Below are 20645 nucleotides of genomic sequence, written 5' to 3' on the forward strand. Positions count from 1 at the left end.
CAAATGACCAAGAAACATATGAAAAGGTACTTAACATTTTTAGTCATTAGGGAAAATGCAAATTAAAACTATATGGAGGTAACACTGACCATTCACGTTGGTTGAGGTTGTAAAACAATACGAACTTTCAGTTTTTGCTGGTGAGAGTGTAATGTGGTATATCCACTTTGGAAAAAATCTTTGTAGTTTCTTATAAAGTTAAAGCTAGACATAACTGAATAATAATAACAGAAATACTTGATATACCTATGGGATGTAATGAAAATAATAGAGATAATTTATAGCTTTAAATGCATTGCAAGAAATTAAGACTGAAATGGATCACAGACCAAAATGTTAGAGTTAAAACTGTAGAACTTTAGAAGAAAACTTCAGAATGAATCTTGACGATCTTGGGTTAGGCAATGAATTCTTAGCTACAGCACTAAAGGTACGAACACTGAAAGGAAAAAAATGATAAATTGGACTTAGTTGAAATGAAAAACTTCTGTGTTTCAAAGGACACCATTAAGAAAGTTAAAAGACAACTCACATACTGGGAGAAAATATTTGCAATTAAGATATCCAGAATATATTGACAACCTTATGACAATAATAAAAAGACAACCCAATTTTAAAAATGGGCAAAGATTTGAATATATATTTCTGCAAAGAGGATATACAAAATGGCCAATAAGTACATGGAAAGATAATCAACACCATTAGTCATTGGGGAAGTGCAGACAGAAATCGCAATCAGATACCACCTCTTACCCATATGAATGGCTAAAATAAAAACAACAGACAATTTAGGTGTCAGTGAGAATGTGGAGAAATTGAAACACCCAATCTATAAAGAAAGAAAGTAGATTAGTGGTTAACTGGGGCTGGGGTTGGGAATGGGCATGACAGTGCTTTTTGGGATGATGGAAATGTTCTAAAGTTATATTATGGTCATGGTTACACATCTGTAAATATACTTAAGAAATATTTAATTGTACACTTAAAACAGGTGAAATTTATGTAAATATGTAAATTATACTTTAAAAAAAGCTGTTGCTGCTGCTGCTGCTGCTGCTGGTAATAAAGAAACCAAGAAAGACTGAAAAGTCATGGAGATGATGAATGGCACTTGAATTTGAACTCAAGATGACACAACTCCATGTCCCATGACCTTTCCATACAATATAGTACATCGTGTGATAGTAGCTCACATTTTATGACTTTATCTTTGGCCAGAATTATTTTCTTAATTTCCTTCTGCTTTCTTAGGCACAATTCCTGGAGTGGAATTGCCAGGAGGCTGAGGAGTTGATGAATTTCAAATGATACTCTGTCACCTTACTGCAGAGCAGGAAAGAGTTAAAGGGCCTTCAGGTTACCTGGGAAGGCAATTTTTTGATTTGCTGGAACATGCTAATTTGCCTGTTTATGGGAAACAGAGGGAGCCTGCAGAAGCCTCTTTCCAGGGTGAAGCAGGAAGCCAGAGGTGGATGTGTACCCTCAAAATGCATGATTAGAGACTACATTTGCTTTTTGTCAATGACAGAATCTGCTAAGGAAGGCATCTGATTTCAGGTACAACAGTTAAACTTCTATGAGTTTGGTGTTAAGGTAAGGAAATACTTTCCTTGAATTTTAAGTGAGTTCTGTATGAAAACATGCTTTCATGGGCTGCAGGTGAAGAGCAAATGAATGTCCTTTCTAGCTCACCTGATGCTGTTTTAGATTGTTTCCAGGTGTTTGTCAACTTCATGAAAATAGCCAGTGTTAACCTGAAGGCAAGCATCTAAATTTGCAGTAGCTCCCAGAAAGCAATAGGAAGCATGTTCCAAAGTAAGCATGAGCTGGGGTGTGTCCCAGCCAAACAGTATTTTATAATTCTCCTCCCACGTTGTGGGCGAGATTGCACACAGATGCTATTGCCTATGTTTGTGATTTCTTTAGGTTTTCCGGAGCTCATGTTCCATTGCGAATAAAATTAAAATTTAAGAGAATGGACTTTAATAAGTTGCTTTTTTCTGAGTGGGAAAGCCTTTTCTATGAAGGTCAAATATTGCATTTTAATAAAGGACCTTTGAAGTACAGCCTCTTTAATTTTTCAGAACTGGAATAGATATTTGATCTCATCCAGAATGCTTGTTGGCTTTTTCCTTTAAAAAAAAAACAAAAAGTTTTTATTTGGGTTATAGTCAGTATCATCTATTCATACGTCTGTGTATTTTGGCTGCATTCCTGGCAATAAAGGAAATGGGTTGTTCTGCTGATTTTCTGTGATGTTGCTTTCCCTCCTTCTTCTCATGCATCCTGGGTTTGGGTTTCTGGGTTTTGACCATAGTAGTTGGAGCAGAGTACCTGCTTTGAGAGAACAGAAGCTTAAGGAATATTTTAGAACCAGTTTCATTTTAGAGGAGAAACAATTTTGGAAAATCAGGAGATATTTCACTAGGTTGAGTGATCTTTATACATTACCTAGCAGAGTTTTGAGAAAACCAAACCCAGGAGGGCTACTAGGATGACATTTAAAAGATTGCAAATCACTGAATCACATCTGTAAACTCTCAGTTGACTCCCAATATCTCTTCCAGGAAACAATTTCCATTGTGATTTTTATTTCCAATTTCCTAAAGTAATCACCAGAGAAAAGTGTTCCATTCACTCTTGACTAAAAGTGGAGATTTTCTTTTCTTTTCTTTGAATTAAAACTACAGAAAAAAAAATGTGGAAAGATGTTTCCTCTTTATTTTGTTCCTAATCCTAACTAATTAGCCTCTGGAAGATTGTTATGGCTCCACCAATACATGTTCAAATGCACCCAGACAGGGAGGGTCAGGAAATTGTCAGGATGAAAAAAAGAGAGGAACCTGCAGCAGGCTGACACACATTCCAGCTCTCCCAGTGCAATGGACTGAGAAGACTTGTAAACAATCTATCCCAATAAAGGTTGAATTAGCTGTCTGTAAAGCCATAGCATATTGGTTTGTGTTAAAAGCATAATCCTATTAGCACAAGCTAGAATGTTGGAATTTCAGCCAGAGATGGGCGAGACTTGTAGACTGAAGGTTAAAATTATTCTAGGCTCATGCTTTTACTTTATTTTATTCAAAAAATACTTTTTGTGTATCTGTTATATGCAGGCACTGTTCCAGGTATGAAAAATTCAGTAGAAGACTAAAGTCACTCTTCTCATGGAACTTACATTTTAGTGTGAGGGGACTAGGTGTACGGCAATAAATAATATGTCAGATGGTGACAAGTGCAATAAAATATAAAGCAGGGGAAGGGTATAGTAGGGTGCTGGAGAGTAGTGTAGGTAGGGGAGGCTGGGGAGGCCTCTCTCCAGTCATTTGAGCAGTGGCCCAAAGGAAATGAGGAAGCAAGACTTGGAAGTATCAGGGGGAAGAACATTCCATGCAGACAGAATAGTAGGTGCAAAGGCCCTGGGCAGGAAGGTGCTTGTAATTTCAAGAGACAGCAAGCAGGTCAGTGTGGCTGCAGCAGAGAATAACTGAGACAGTGTTAGGAGAGAGGACTCAGAGGCAAAACTAAGAAGTAAACATCCATGACCTCTTCTTGCTGTTAAGATGGCAAGTGGGAGTGATAATAGCCATGAAATGTCTCATTGATGGGGTTCCTTAAAAGGAAGATGTCCAGATCATTGATCTTTCTACCTCTGAGAATTTTAGAGTTGAGGATACCATGATATCACACTACCCCTGCCTTCTTTTTTTTTTTTTTAACTCAGTTTTATTGAGATATATTCATGTACCATACAGTCATCCATGGTGTACAATCAACTATTCACAGTACCATCTTATAGTTGTGCATTCATCACCTCAATCTATTTTTGAACATTTTCCTTACACCGGAAAGAACCAGAATAAGAATAAAAAATAAAAGTAGAAAAGAAACTCAAATCATCCCCCCATCCCACCTTATTTTTCATTTAGTTTTTGTCCCCATTTTTCTACTCATCCATCCATACACTGGATAAAGGGAGTGCAATCCACAAGGTTTTCACAATCACATTGTCACCCCTTGTAATCTACATTGTTATGCAATCGTCTTCAAGAGTCAAGGCCACTGGGTTGGAGTTTCATAGTTTCAGGTGTTTACTTCTAGTTATTCTAATACATTAAAACCTAAAAAGTGTTATCTATATAGTGCGTAAGAATGTCCACCAGAGTGACCTCTTGACTCCATTTGACCGCCTTCTTTTTTTTATTGGGATATAATTCATATTCCATAAAAGTCACCATTTTAAGGTCTGCAATTCAATGGCTTTTCATATCTTCACAGAGTTATGCAACCATCACCACACAATCATTTTTAGAACGTTTTCATCAATGCAAAAGAAGTCCCATGCCCAACAGCAGTCCTACCCAGTTCCCCGGTAAGGGGCACAGGGCTTGTGCTTCTTGACTTTTCCATCACATGGTGATGTCATCTCCTTTTTCTTCTGGCTTCTCATGGTTTTTCTCTCTGTGGCCTCTCTAGGAGGCTTACAGTAATAGGATTAAGACCCATCCTGATTCAGTTGGGCCACACCTTAACTGAAGCAATATCATCAAAAGGTCTATTTATAATGGGTTCATACACACAGGAATGGATTAAGATTAAGAACATGCTTTTCTGGGGTACATAACTCCAAGCCACCATGAAAAGTAATTAAGATAAGACTTGAAGAGTTTTCAATGGATTTAAAACAAAGGTGTCATTGAAGACACAGGCAAAAGAGTGTGAGTAGGGACAGAAGGTAGGTTGCTATGGCTGGGTGGTGGGTGGGGGTGAGGAAGTGAAGGTAAGTAAGGTCTGCTTGGGGTTAGGGGATTGGAGATGGAGGTGAGACTGCTCCTCGGCTTCCTCAACTGTAAAATGGGTCCCTCCCTGTGATTCTATTTATTTAGGAGATATAAAAAGGATCTGGGTATATAATGCAGAGATGTATTCATTTTCTATACAAAGGTGGTTATTTGGAGAATTAACTATTTTCTCTTCTTTTTCTCTTTTTTCATTTTACATCACTTCATAAACAACTTCTCAGTCTGAGAATCTAAGGTTCTCTACTCCTGTCTTGATACACATTAGGTGAAGCTGATCCATCAACTGGCAGGGTATTATCTCTAAAATGTCCATCAGGGGACCGAGGAAAAGGCCACCAAAGGCCTTCCCAGTTGTGGTGTCCACGCTGGAAGCTGAGATGGAGTTTAGCTGTGAGGTGAGAAGCCTTAGTGCTTTTACCTGTTTTACCAAGCCCTGGATTCTCTAACTCAAGGATAAAGGAATCTTTTATGACCCCTATAAAATAAATTTTTCATAGAAAATATTTTTATGCTTCACGAGGTGGGGGCTGGGTGGGTGAAAGAAGAAAGAATATTGCTTAAGTTTTCTTAATCATTATTAACCAGGAGAGCCAAATAGTATTTCATTCACTGCTGAAATCCTTGATGACCATGCCTCATTGCAACAGAGGCTGTATGGCCCTTACAGCCTAAAATATTTCCCATGGCCCTTGCCTGCCAACCCCTGGTCTACGGGGGGGGGGGTGTGATAGAGAGTAAATGGGTGATGCCAAGGCAGTGGGACCAGTTTTGGGGTTAGAGCAAGTATAGGTTGCCATGGAAGCTCAAAAGAGGCAAGGTGGTGGGCACAGGAAGAGGCCCCATCCTCACAGAGTGCATGTGTCTCTGAGGTTCTTTACTGTTAAGATGGGCTCTTGGGCCATTTCTGGGGAAGCCAGTGTCTGTCCCAGTGGTCCTGAGTGATGAGTAGGAGATGGTCTAGGGGAAGGGCATGGGAAGGACTGTTGAGGCAGATGGACAGGCCTGGGAAAATGCCTGGAAGCTAGGAGCCATGGAGCCTTCAGCATATGGCTGCTAGTTTGAGATGGCCAGGGCATCCTGTAGGTGTCTGGTGATCAGTGGCAGGTCACTAAGGGCCCTAGAGGCTCTGCTGAGGAGTTCAGGCTTTATCCTCAGGGTATGAGAAGACTCTTAGGGAATGACAAGATCATACTTGCAATGAGGAGAGTAGATTGGATCTCATGACAAGGGGAGCAGTGGGAAGACTGTTGCAACAGTTCATGTGTGTGGTGATGGTGAAGTCAGTTAACATAGGGTAGTAGGGGTGGAGAGAAGTGGAGGTGAAATTGACAGAAACTGCCAATTGACTGGATTTGGGGGTTATGGTTAGAGGGAAGAGTTAAGGATGGCTCTTGAGTTTCTGACTTGATCAACTGGGCAGCTGTAGGGTACCCTTCCCTGAACCCTGTAATACTAGAGGGGCATAGGGCTGAAGAGGTGGATGGAGGTGTTGAATCTGAATTTTGTGTATGATATCCAAATTGGGTCATTTACTAGGCATCTTAGCTACAGATATGGAACTTCATGGGGAGATCTGGGTTAGAGGTTTTCATTTGGGAGTCATCAGCCCCTAGACTTCCCAGGAAAATAATGAAAAAGAAAGAAAAAAAATCCAAGGATATCATCCTGAGATATGATAATATCATGGAATGGGCTGAGAAAGAAGAATGAGGAAAATCAGCTAAGGAGTAGGATAAAAACCAGAAGAATATGGCGTTCCGGAATGGGGTGTTTCCAGGAGGAAAGAGGGATCATTTCTACTAGTCATTGCTGACCATGTCCAGGAAGAAAAGGACTGAAATCCTCCCTGGGATTTAGAACCGGGGAAGGGACCATTCCAGAGAAGTGATGGGGCAGAGGTCAGGGAGCAGTGGGCTGAGATCTGATGAGGAGGAAGCACTGGAAAGAATAAGGAGAAACCACAGGAAGCTTGGCTGGAAAGGGAGGCACGAGAGAGAGGCCACTGCAGCAGAACAGGAGTCCCAAAATGAGAGGAGTCCGAAACCTGCAGCCTTCTGTTTGCTGGCTCTCCTTGACTGAGCGTTTGCGCTCACTGTCTCCATTTGATTGCCTCCGATTGCCTTTGTACTGTTTCTCCACTGAAACCACACTGATGACCTCTATTACACCAAATCCAGTGATCACTTCTCAGACCTGCTCATACCCATCAGCAGCATTTTGCATCTGTGCACATTCTCCTCCTCCTTCCTTTTAAAAATTGTATTGAGGTATCCTATATACAGCATAGAACTTCCCCTTCTAATCATCTTAATGTACATGTCAGTGGTATTAATTACCACCATCCATTACCAAGACTTTTTCATGACCCCAAACAGAAACTCTGTACCCCTTAAGCAATTACTCCCTTTTCCCTTTTCCCCACCCCCGGTAACCTCTAATCCACTTTCTGTCTCTATGAAGTTGCTATGTTCTCCTTGAAACACCTGCTTCATGTGGCTCCCAGGACACATGCTCTCCCAGCTTTCCCCTACCTTATTGGAAGCGCCTTTTGAAAATCCTTTGTAGGTCCCTTATCCTTTTGTTTTCTCTCTAAATGTGGAGTTTTCTACACATTTTCTCTATTTCCATTAAAGCGATCTAATCAACATAAGGTAGTTTTTTCCAGAACCATGACTTTAAAAAATCTTTATTGCTGATGTCTTCCCAGTTTTTACATCTTTAACCCTGATCTCTCATCTGAACCCCAGACTCTAATAAATCTACTGCCTTTCCCGCACTTCCCTGTGGATATCTAACTAAGCATCTCACATTTATATGCCCAGAACAAAACTCTTGATTTGCTCCCACTCCCCAAATATGCCATTCCCTGTCCCCCGTCTCAATAAATAGCATCACCATCCACCCAGTTGCTCAGGCAAAAAACATCCAATTACCGTCTTAGATTTATCTCTTCCCCCATACCCTGTATCTAGTCTATTAGCAAGTCCTATTAATTTTACTCCCAAAGATAAGCCAAATCAGACCTCATCTCACCATGCCCACTGCTGTCACTTCCACCCTTGTCTGATTTAGACATCATTCCCACCAGAATGACTTCACTAGCCACCTTACCTGGTTTCTTAGCCACTATTATCTATTCCCCACAGTTTATTCCCTTCAAAATGGTGGGAAAGAGCTTTTAAAAACATGAATCGTATCATGCCGTTTTCTTGTTCAAAACCCTTGGATAGTTTCCTATCTCACGTGGAATAATTCTCTCCCATTATCTTCGAGGCTCTGCCTGATTTGCCCCCATCTCTCTCTCTGAACGCATTTTCTACCCCTCCGGCCCCTCTGGTGGTCTGTCATTCCTGTCCACCCACACAGGGCCCTCTTTAACCCTGAGGATGCCAAGCCTGGGCCTTTGAGGGACAGTTCCACTCCAGGAATGCCCCTCCTTAGGCCATGACATGACTGGATTCTTCTCTCCCTTTAAATTTCTCTTAAATGTCTTCTTTTCAGAGAGGCCTTCCCTGACCATCACACTCTACTCCCCTGCTTTACTTTTCTTCCTTGTAGAAGAAAAGAAGTACTTAGCACTATTGTAATTATAGTATTTATCTGTTTGTTTACATGATTATCTCCCCCACACTTAGAAAGTTCCACTGGGGCAAGAATTTTGCCTCCCCTGTTCACTATAGTGTCTCCAGTGCCTAGAACAGCCCTAGCACACAGTAGGCTCTCAACGAAGACTTGTTCAATGAGTGAGTGATCAGACTGTATATGGCTTTCTCCCTTCTCTTAAACACTGTCTTAAACCACTCTGAGCATGCCGTGAACTTTGGTTTATATTGAGGTCTTCCGTGCTGAGCTAAGGGGCTGGGCTGCTGTTGGGCTAAGATTCAGTTTGATGGCTTGCTGCAGGCTGTTTGTCTCTCTGTGCTCAGGTAAGTAGGAGTCAGGGGCAGGACAGCTGCCAAGGCTGTCAGCTTAGGAGTCAGCACCTGTACCAAGTACCATTTTGGGGCCCCAGATGCCATGAGCCTTCTGAGGGAGGGTGCAGGGGCATGCTATACCTGTGCCCCAGGACTGCCCACCTGCCCAAAAGCCACTAAGGCATGGATAGGTGTATAAATGCTTACACCATGAACTCAGAAGTGTGTGGAGCAACCAGAATGTCCTCAGGGCTAGGGGGGCTGAGTCATGTCCTCTCTGTTGATACAGGTGAAGTGGAAAGGGAAGGATTTGTTTGATCTAGTGTGCCGCACTCTTGGGCTCCGGGAGACTTGGTTCTTTGGCTTGCAGTATATTGTCAAAGGAATGAGTGCCTGGCTCAAGATGGAAAAAAAGGTGAGGATTCCCATAACACTCAGGCTCCGATTCAGAAAAGCCATGCAAGAAATATTATCCTAAGTATATATTACAACATAATTCATTTGCAGGTTGAAAAGTTCTTATTTTTAAAAAAATCTTGCTTGTGAGTTCATAGTATGTTTGAAACTTATACTTGGCTGAAAATTCTGATCTCTGGGGCCTTTAAAAAGATGTTCCAATGTACAAAAACCTTTCAGTTATTGAGTTATAGCCTAAGCAACTTTAAATGAAATATCTGAGTTTCTGAAATTTATCTGAAGTAAACCCACACAGTTGAATTATTTGTACACGCTAAATCCTTCCTCATTTATCAATAATAAAACATTTCTATTTGTGATTTGAAAGTTCTGACTATTCCCTGACTTTCTGTAATATTTTCTACCTCTGATACAGATTTCAGAGCATGATATTCCCAAGGACAAGCCCATGAAATTTTACTTTTTGGCCAAGTTTTACCCAGAAAAAGTAGAAGAAGAGCTTCTGCAGGAAATAACCCAGCATCTTTTTTTTCTCCAGGTCAGAACTTGATGCAATTTATGTTGAGATACGGTATCTTCTTTTTTATTTCCTCGTTACTGACTTTGAGATGCACTTCCTAAATCTATTATGTCCACCTGCTTTCTCACCTGCTTAAGTATCCTGTGTACACCTGGCCAGTCCTGCCTCAAGGAAGGCACTGGTTTATTGCACGTGTGTAAAGGAATAACTGATCCATGAGTCAGTGTTTGAAGACCCATTATTGGGGCTGGAAATCAATTTATTGGGTCAGGCTTTAAAAAAAGAAAAATAATAGAAAATGTCAGTTATGCCATCTACAAAGAGAAGTATCATTTTATACTTTTGTTTAAGTTATTTATGATTCTTTCTCTATGCATATACTTAAAATTTAAAGTGTACTTTTTAATATGGGTCATGGTAAAATTTATTTTATGAATATATGACTAAAAGAATACTAACCTTTGTGTGAGAGGCACTTTAAAAATTTTACTGTTTTATTCTATTTCATTTTCACTGTAATATGTTAGGACCTTGTAAACTGCTTTCACCATCCACAGATGGATGGCCACCTACAATTTGTGAAGCAGTGATCTAGAGGGTTGGCCTAGATTATCATATTACTTTTATATTGCTGCGTAACAAACGACTACAAACAGCGACTTAACACAACTCCCATTTATCAGCTCACAGTTCTGTAAGTCAGAAGTCCAAGTGGGCTCTGCTGAGTCCTCTGCTTAGGGTCTTACAGGGCTGAAATTAAGGCATTGGCTGGATTGGGTTCTTACCTGGAGGCTCTCAGAAAGAATCTACTTGTGTGTTCATTCAGATCGTTGGCAGAATTCAATTTCTTAAGGTTATAGGACTGATGTCCCCTTTTCTTTCCTGGCTCTTGGTCAGGGTTCGCCTACAAGCTGCTCTCTGGTACTTGCTTGTGGTCCCCTCCGTCTTCAAAGCCAGTGATAGCATGTTGCAATGATAGCATGTTGCAGTGATAGCATGTTACAGTGATAGCGTGTTGCAGTGATAGCATGTTGAATCCTTCTTGTGCTTTGAAACCCTCTTACGCGCCCCCCCCCCCCCCCCCCCACTGTCTGCTTCAAGCTGGAGGACACTGCTTATATTTTTCCATTCTTTTCCCTATCTGCTCTTTTGTGTGTAGAATTTCAGATGTCCTGTTGTCCAGTTCATGAATGTTTTCTTCTGCCTCTTCAAATCTGCTTTTGTATGTCTCCATTGTGTTTTTCATCTCTTGTATTGTGCCTTTCATTCCCATAAATTCTGCCAATTGTTTTTTCACACTTTCAAGTTCTTCCTTATATTCACCTAATGTCTTCTTTATATATATTTTTATCTCTTTTGTCATATCTTCCCTCAACTCATTGATTTGATTTTTGAATTGATTTAGCATATCTGTTTGAAGATCTTTAATTAGTTGTTTCAGTTCCTGTATCTCAGTTGAAGTGTAAGTTTGTTCCTTTGACTGGGCCATATCTTTGTTTTTCCCAAGGGGACTCAAAATCTTTTGTTGTCTTGGCATCTAGTTTCCTTGATTACCCCGATCAGATTTTCCCAGACCAGAGGGGCCCAAGTCTCAGGAGGAAATGCAATCAGTGTTAATTTTCCCTGAGGAGCAGGTTGTCCAACTTTCCCGTGAGGCCTCTAGACTCTGTGCTTCCCTATCCTGCCCAGCAGTTGGTGCATGTCAGCCCACAGCTCCCCACTGGAGGAAAGAGGCGCAGTCCCTTTAATTCACAGTGGACCCTGTCCTAGCCAGGGGCTGAGGTTGTCAGAAGTCAAGCTTAAGTCGTTTCTGGGTTGTTTTTTTTTTCTCCCCAGGCCCTGGGGTCTGAGTTCTCCGAGGGAGGGCTACCACTTGAGCTAGGCCCTGCCCTGGTTTTCTCAGGGAAGATACACCGCCCCCCAGGGAGTTATCTTCTACCCTTGAATTCCTCCTTTGTCTCTCTGACTCTCTTAACTCCACCCGTTGCCTGGGTCAGCAATTGAAAATGCCTGAGGCTTTCTCTAATGAGTTGCTTAGAATGAGAGAAAAAAAAGTAAAAAGAGCAAACGCCCCTTTTCAAAGCCAGTCCTCAACCCCTCAGGTACGCTAGTTGACTGATGTTTGTACCCAGTTCTCTGTGCCCGTTTTCTAGGGACACAGCCGTTTTCCGGCACCCTGAGCTCAGCTGTCTCCAAATCCTCTGTTTTTATTTAGTTACATATTTCTTTTTCTTCAGCCCTGCCTCTTCTCTGCTGGGAGGAACTTCAGATTTCTGCTTCCTTAGGGCTTATCTGTGCTTGTAGCTTGTAGTCAATAGTCCAAATTTGCTGAATTAAAACTGCAATTGGAGCTTGGTTGAGCTATAATCCCTTGCTCCCAGCAGGGACTGCTTCTTTCTCCCTCAGCAAAGTTGTGCAGCTCAGCCTACTGTGCTGGAGGGATAGTGGGAGGTGCTGGTCCACAGTTTCACGTACAGTTTTTATGCTGTGATCTCAGACATTCCACCCATTCCTGACTGGTGTACGATGTGTGAATAGTCACTGATGTCCCCCAATAGTTGTTCCAGACTATTTGCTAGTTGTTCTTGGCTATTTACTAATTGCTCTAGAGGACTAACTAAATTCCACACCTCTCTATGCCACTGTCTTGCCCCACCTCCCCTTCCAAATAAATTTGATTGCTGGTTTTTCTATTTCTGCAAAGTAAATTGTTGGGATTTTAATATGTATTGCATTGAATCTGTAAATCAATTTGGGTAGGATTGATATTTTAACCATATTCAATCTTCCAATCTGTGAACATGGCATATCCTTCCATTTATTTAGGTCTTCCTTGATTTCTTTTAGCAATTTTTTTTTTTTTTTTTTTTTTTTTTTTAATTTTATGTGTTTTGGTGTTTTATGTGTTTGGTTAAATTTATTCTTAAGTATTTGATTCTTTTGGTTGCTCCAATTGATTTTTGACAAAGGTATTGTGGTAGTTTGGAGGCTTTCTGGGCACCAGAAATGTATGTTTTAAGTCAATCTGTTCCTGTGGGTGTAGACCTATTGTAGGTGGGAACTTTTGGTTAGGGTATTTCAGTTGAGATGTGACCCACCTCATTCAAGGTGGATCTTGATCCTCTTACTGGAGTCATTTATAAAAGTATAAATTAGTTACAGAAGCTAAGAGATGTAATTAAGAGAAGCTCACAGAAAAATTCCCAAGGAAGCTGAGAGAGGAGGCCACTGAAGCCAGAAGTTGGCAGTAATGAAACCCAGGAGAGAAGGACCAGCAGACATGGCCATTGCCTTGCTATCTGACAGAGGAATCCAAGATCACTGGTAACCAGGCTTCAGAAATGGTATTGTCCTGTTGATGCGTTAATTTGGACATTTTCATGGCCTTAGAATTGTAAGCTAATACATCCCCATTATGAAAAGCCAGTCTGTTTCTGGCATATTGCATTTTGTCAACTTTATGAAACCAAAGGTATCAAGAATAATCTCTCAACAAATGATGCTGAGACAACTGGATATCCACATGCAAAATAATGAAATTGGAACTTCACATCACACCATTCACAAAAATTAACTTAAAATGGATTATAGATTCAAATGTAAGAGCTAAAACTATAAAATTCTTAGAAGAAAACAGGAGCATATCTTTGTGACCTTGGGTTAGGCAATGGTTTCTTAGGTATGACACCTAAAGAAAAAGCAGAAAAAGAAAAAGTTAATTTGGACAACATTGATATTCAAAAACTTGTGCAGCAAATGATAACATCAAGAAAGTGAAACAACCTACAAAATGGGAGAAAGTATTTGCAAATTACGTATCTCATAAGGAACTTTTATTCAGAATATATAAAGATCTTTTGCAATTCAACAATAGAAAGATAAATAACACAACTTAAAAAATATAAGCTACTACTTGGTTGAAACTTCAAAAACATTTTGCTCAGTGAAAGAAGCCAAATACAAAAGAACACATATTATATGATTCCATTTTTGGAAATGTCCATAATAAGCAAATCTATAGAGACAGAGAGTAGATTAGTAGTTGCCTAGGTGAGAGGTTGGTGAAGGTTGGGGGAGTAAATGCTAATGGGCATGAGGTATTTTTTTATGTGATGGAAATGTTCTAAAGTTAGATTGTAGTGATGGTTGCAAAACTCTTGAAATATCTAAACATTATTGATTTATACACTTAAATTGGGTGAATTTTATGTTATGTAAGTTGTAATTCAATAAAGCTTCTTTTTATAAAAAAAAAAGAAGGTAAAATAAAGACATTCTCAGACCAAAACAAAAAACAGAATTTGTCATCAACTAACCCTTAATAAAGGAAAAACTAACTTCTTTATTTAGAAGGAAAATAATCCCAGAGTTGTGGGAAGAAATAAAGAGCAAAAAGGGACAAATCTAAAGGTAAATCTAAATTATTATCGACAGCACCAAAAAATAAATTGTGGGATTAAAAAATATTTATAATTAAGATACTATAATACATAAAGTGGAAGATAGAGTTAAATAGGTTAAAATAGTCTGAGGTCCTTAAATTGCCTAATAAAGAATAAAAGTCCCAAATGATATTAGATTTTGATAAATGAAGAATGCATGTTGTAAACTCTAAGCTAGAAATTAAAAGAATATAAAAGAGTGTATAAATACAAAGCTAATAGTGTGTAGTTGAATAATAATAAATCAATCAAAAGAAAAATGGAAAGAAAAAGGACCATAAAACAGGGATACAATAAAAAGCAGGTCATAATATGGTAGATTTAAGTAAAATTTATTGGTAATTATGTTAAATGTAAGTGCACTAATTGCTTCAATTAAAAGCAAAGATTGTTAGCCTTGATTTTGAGAAAAAACCCAGTTGTACTGGTTATAAGAAATAAATCTAAAATATAAATATTTTTTAAATTAATGGTAAAAGTTTGAAAAAGATATACTATTAAAGCACTAACCAAAAAAGGGGAAAACTACAAAGTTATGCTAAAATCAAAGTTAACTTTAATAAAAGAAAGATGGCTAGAATTAAAGAAGAGATTTCATAATGCTAACAGGGTCAATGAAACAGGAAGATAAAATAATAATTCTAAAATTTTCTGTCTAATAACATAGCCTCAAAATACATCAAGCACAACTGAGAGAACTCAAAGGAGCAATAGAAAAATCCACAATCACAGTGGAAGATTTTAATACATCACTCTTAGTAACTGATAGAATAAGCAGATTAAAAAAAGAGAAAGATATATAAGATTTGAACACAATATTGAACTTAAAATACATAGAACTGCAAATTACAAATTATTTTCAAGGGAACTTGGAAGATTTATGGAAATTGATCCTATGTTGGGCCTTAAAGCAATTTTCAACATATTTTAAAGGGATTTGAAATAAAACAGAGTTTTACTCTAACCACAGTGTAAGTAGTCTACTTAAAAAAACTAGAAAATTCCCAAATGTTTGAAATTAAGCAATATATTTCTAAATAAACAATGGATCAAAGAAGAAATTACAACAGAAATGAGAAAATATTTTGAACTAAATGGTAATGAAAATGCAACATATAAAAACTTGGGGGAATAAAGCTAAATCCATGAAAAGAGTGAAATTTATAGACTAATTGCACATAATAGAAAGGGAGAATGGCAGAATCTAATTAGCCACTATAGGAAGATTAGAATATGAACAGCAAATTCTGCCCACAAAAGTAGGAGGAAGAAAATAACAAAGGCATTGTTAATAAAATTGATAGAAAGTAATGAGATAGAAAGCAACCATACAATAGAGAGGAGGAATAATGGCAGAAGTTGGTTCTTCTTTCAAAAAGTAATCCATAAGGCTCCAGCAAGAGTGATTTTTTAAAAATGGGAGAGAGCTGACCAAATACCAACATCTGGAATGAACCTATGGAAAATTTTAAAAAGAGGATCTTATGAATACCTTTATGCCAATACATTTGAAAATGCAGGTGAAATAGACAAATTCATAGAAAAATAAAGCTTGCCAAAACTGCCACTAGAAGATACAGAAAATCTCAGTAGTCATATATGTGTTTAAGAATTTGAATTAAAAAAAATAACATTCTTACACAGAAAACTCAGCCCAGATGGCTGCATCAGTAAATTCCACCTAACTTGTATGGAAAAAACAACACCAATCTTATGCAAACTCTTCCAGAGAATATGAGGAAAACAGGTCACTCTCATTTTGCTTTATTAGGCCAGTAGAGCCCTGATATGAAAATGTGAAAGGACATTAAAGGAATAAATCTCTCATGAACATAGTTGCAGAAACTCTTAACAAAATGCTAGCAAATCAAAGCCAGTGACTTATAAAAGGATAACAACATTGTAAACAAAATGGGTTTATTACAGAAATGTGAAGTAAATTTAACATATAAAAATCAATCAATATAAATCATTACATTAGTAAAATTAAGGAGAAAAACCATGTGATAACCATACTAGATGCAGAAAAAGCATTTGATAAAACACATTATCCATTCATAATAAAAAAAAAAACTGTCCCCAAATAAGGAACAGAGAGAGCTTCCTTAATATATATAAAAGACAACTATTTAACAATCTCTACAGCTAACTGAAAGATGAAATTGTGAAGGTATTTCCTGTGTTTAGGAGGGAGTCAGGCTGTCCATTATCCCTGATTTTATTCATCACTGAACTGGGCTAGAAAAGTAAAAATGGTAAATGGGTGGTGGTGACGGTAGCACAACATTGTGTATGGAATTAATAGCGCTGAATTATATATTTGAATATGGTTAAAAGAGGAAATTTTGGGTGGTGTACATGTTACTAGAATAAAGTTAAAAAAAACCCCACAAAACCATAAGGACTGTGTAAAACAAACAGTGAGCACTAACGTAAACCATGGACTATAGTTAATAGCACAATTTAAAAAATGCTCTTTCATCAATTTTAATGAATTAGCCACACTAATACAAAGGTTAATAATAGAATGGTATGTGGGAACTTTATTTTATGCATGCTTTTTCTGTAAACCTACAACTTATCTAATAAAAAAAAAGAATTGAACAGGAAGAAATTAAATTGGCATTATTCCCATATATTATCATTATATCATATTCATCTCATATCATATTGTATTTTTATATTACATTGTATTATGATTGTGTGGGTATAAAATCCAAAAAAATTACTTAAAAATTGTTAGATTTAGTAAGTAATAAGTAATTATTGGAATTAGTGATTTTAGTGAGGTTGTTGTGACAATACATAACAAAGCCCAAATGTTTCCAGAATATTAAGTTTAAAAAGGAACAATCAATTTAATGATAGATGTGTGATATTTCTATACAGAAAATTGTAAGACATTAGTATGAAAAATTAAAGAAATCTTAAAGGACAGATGTACTATGTAAATGCATTAGAAGACTTATTGTCAAGATGTCAATTGATCTGGTAGATTTAATGTAATCCTAATTTAAGAAACCCCATCAGTATTGTTTTGTGGCAGTTGACATACTGATTCTAAAATGCATAAGGAACTGTAAAGAGCCATAAATAGCGAACATACTCATTTTTCAAGATCAAAACATGCCAAAAAAATTAATGAAAGAACTGGGGAAATAAAAGTCAAGGAACCCTCCCAGAGGACAATGGAAAGAAACAGTGTGGTATGAATAATGTTATACATGTGTTTTTTTTTATTTTTGCCTATGCATCTTCAGGACAGATTCCTAGAAATGGGATTGCTAGGTCAAATGTATAATTTTTTCCTGGATAGGGCCAATTTCCCTCCATATAGCAATTTCTACCATTTTGTAAACTTGCCAGCAACATACATTAGTACCTGTTTCCCCTCAGCCTTAAAAAGAGAGTGTTTTCAAACTTTGGAGTTTTGTCCAACTACTAAGTAAAGAAATGTTGTTTTAGTTTAGTTCTGATTTGTAATTCATAATTCTCCCATTTTGGTGAAGTTGAACATCTTTTCATATGGCTATTTGCATGTCTTTTTTTTTGTTATGCCTCTAGCCCATTTTCTTTGGGGCTGTTGATCTTTATCTTCTCTTCAGAAGGGCATTAAACATGAGAGTTGTTAACCCTTTATCTGTGATACAAGTTGCAAACATTTCCCCAGTTTGGCATATGTCTTTTGACCTTGTCTATAGTGTTTATTTTTAACATTCCAAGTTTTTAATTTTTTGTGTAATTAAATTTATCTTTTTACATGTTGCTTCTACCTTTTGAGTCATCAAGTCTTCCCCTCTAAATTTTATTTATCCATGCTTTTATTTTAGTACTTGTATGATTTCATTTTGTAGCATTCATGTCTCTAATCCAATGGAATTTAACTTGGTTGAAGTGAGTTATGAAATCAATTTACTTGTTCCATATCTCTATACAGTTGTCCCAATAACAGTTATAAAAATGTCCATATTTTCCACATTGATTTGAGATACTACCTTTGTTGAATAATACATTTACAAATGCAATTGGACCTTTTTCTGGAATTTTTTGAGTTTATACTTGTGTCAATACCACACTGTTTTATGCTGTTTTAATTCAACAGAAGTTTCATAATAGGTTTTAATATCTGATAGTTTTCTCTCCTTCATTCCTCCTCATCAAGGTTTTGTAGATGTCTGTGGTTGGTTGTGCTTCAAAATGAATTTTATAATCAAATTACCCATTCCAAAGAAAAAAAATAATTGTATCTTTATCAGAAATATTTTAATTTATAAATTATCTTAGAAAAAACAAACATCTTTGTGATGTTGAATCTTCTTATATAAGAATGTGATATATCTTTACTTTTGTTCAGGTCTACTTTTGTGAGTTTCAAGAATGTTTTCTTAGTTTTTCTAAGGTGGATTTTGAATATTGGCCTAAGTCATTTTTTTATTGTAGTAACATATACACAACATAAAATTTCCCATTTTAGCCACTTTTAAGTATACAATTTAGTGGTATTTATTATCTTTACAATGGTGTTTACCACCACTACCATCAATTGCCAAAACTTTCCAACAGCTGAACAGAAACTGTGTATCCATTGAGCAGTAACTCTCCATTCCCACCTACCCCCACCACCCTAACCTCTCACAACCTATAATCTACTCTCTATCTCTATGAATTTGCATATTCTTGGCACTTCTTATAAGTGGAATCATACAATATCTGTTTGACTTATTTCACTCAACATGGTGTTTTCAGGGTTCCTTCTTGTTGCAGCATGTATCAGAACTTCATTCTTTTTATGGCTGGATAATCTTCCATTGTATGTATATATCACATTTTGTTTATCCCTTTATCTGTTGGTGAATAGCTTGGATTGGCTATTGTAAATAATGCTGCTATGAACATTGTTGTACAAATATCGGTTTGAGTCTTTGCTTTCAATACTTTTGGCTATATATCTAGACGTGGAACTGCCAGGGCATATGGTAACTCTATATTTAGTACTCTGTATTTAGCTTTTTGAAGAACTGCCAAACTGTTTCTACAATGACTGCACCATTTAAATTTCCCACCAACATTTACAAAGCCTCCTATTTCTCTGCATCCTCACCATCATTTGTTATTTTCCATTTTAAAAATAATAGCCATGCTAATGGGTGTGAAGTAGTGTATCATTGTGGTTTTGATTTGCATTCCCCTGATGGTTAATGATGTTATGCATCTTTTCAAAGGATCACTGGCCTTTTGTATTTCTTTGGAAAATTTTCTATTCAAATGTTTTGCTCATTTTAAAAAAATTGACTTATTTGTCTTTTTGTTATTGAGTTGTAGCATTTCTTTATATATTCTGGATATTAAACCCTTAACAGATATATGATTTCCAAATATTTTCTTCAGTTCTGTTGCATCGTCTTTTCATTTTCTTGATAATGTCTGTTGATGCACAAAAGTTTTTAATTTTGATGAAGCCCCATTTATCTATTTTTTTCTCTTGTTGCTCATGCTTTTGGTGTCATGTATAAGAAATCTTTGCCTTACCCTTTGCTCCTATATTTTCTTTTAAGAGATTTATGGTTTTACTTTTTAGATTTAGGTCTGTGCTCCATTTTGTGTTAATTTTGTGTGTGGTATGAGACAAGGGTCTAATTTCATCTTTTTGCCTGTGGATATCCAATTGTTCCAGGGCCATTTGTTGGAAAATCTATCCTTTTCCCATTAAATTGCTTTGGCACCTTTGTTGAAAATACATTGACCACAAACATAAGGGTTTATTCCTGGAATCTCAATCCTATTCCACTGATCTATATGTCTATCCTTTTGGCAGTATCACATGGTTTTGATTACTGTAACTTTGTAGTAAATTTTGGAATGGGAAATATAAATCCTTCAACTTTGTTCTTTCTCTACAGTTTTAACTATTCTGGGTCCTTTGAATTTCCCTATAAATTTAGGACCAGCTTGTCAGCTGTGTAACCTCACATTGATATTATCTGCTTTCTAATTTTTGCCAATCTCATGAGTGTGATGTGGTATCCCAATATTTCCATTTTCATTTCTCTGACCACTAGTGAAGAAGAGTATCTCTTCATATTCTTGTTAACCATTCACCCATTTAAAAATTTAGTTTCTTTTTTTGTTGTTGTTGTTGATTTTAGAAGCATTCCTTGTATATGCTAGCAAACGTATTTTTTGAATCTTTCACAAATCTGTACATTTTACTTTTGATCCAGTAATATTCATCAGTTCCCATCTCCTACCATGGTTTGTGCCAGAACCAGATCATAGCCCTCCAGATGAATCAGGTGATGGGAATGGCATTTATTTGATGGTTTAGACCAGTGATGATTCATCTAGCTAGGGGCCTATTTTCCCTGAGATAAAGAGATCGCCAGTCCTGGCACCGTTAGTGGTGGGGGTGGCTGGGAGGCAACCTTCAGTGCTTGCCGTTCATACATTTGTTTTGAGACTCCCCAGTTGGTTCCATTGGCTGAATTACCTGTTCTGTGCCAGTATTACACTGTTTTCATTAATATAGCTTTGTAGTATGTCTTAATTATCT

The 20645-nt window shown here is 37.3% G+C and overlaps 1 protein-coding gene across 1 annotated transcript in view; it reads left to right on the forward strand.

Annotated features, from left to right (window-relative positions):
- Nucleotides 1–5107: 5107 nt before the first annotated feature.
- LOC119518137 (merlin-like) overlaps nt 5108–20645 on the forward strand; it is a 56884-nt gene continuing 41346 nt past the window's right edge. The window contains exons 1-3 of the mRNA XM_037815193.1: nt 5108–5197; nt 9006–9131; nt 9549–9671. Of these exons, the coding sequence (XP_037671121.1) occupies nt 5108–5197; nt 9006–9131; nt 9549–9671 (339 nt within the window). The remainder of the gene's footprint in view (nt 5198–9005; nt 9132–9548; nt 9672–20645) is intronic.

Source organism: Choloepus didactylus, chromosome 21 (genome assembly GCF_015220235.1).
Source record: "Choloepus didactylus isolate mChoDid1 chromosome 21, mChoDid1.pri, whole genome shotgun sequence".
NCBI classification, from domain to species: Eukaryota; Metazoa; Chordata; class Mammalia; order Pilosa; family Megalonychidae; genus Choloepus; species Choloepus didactylus.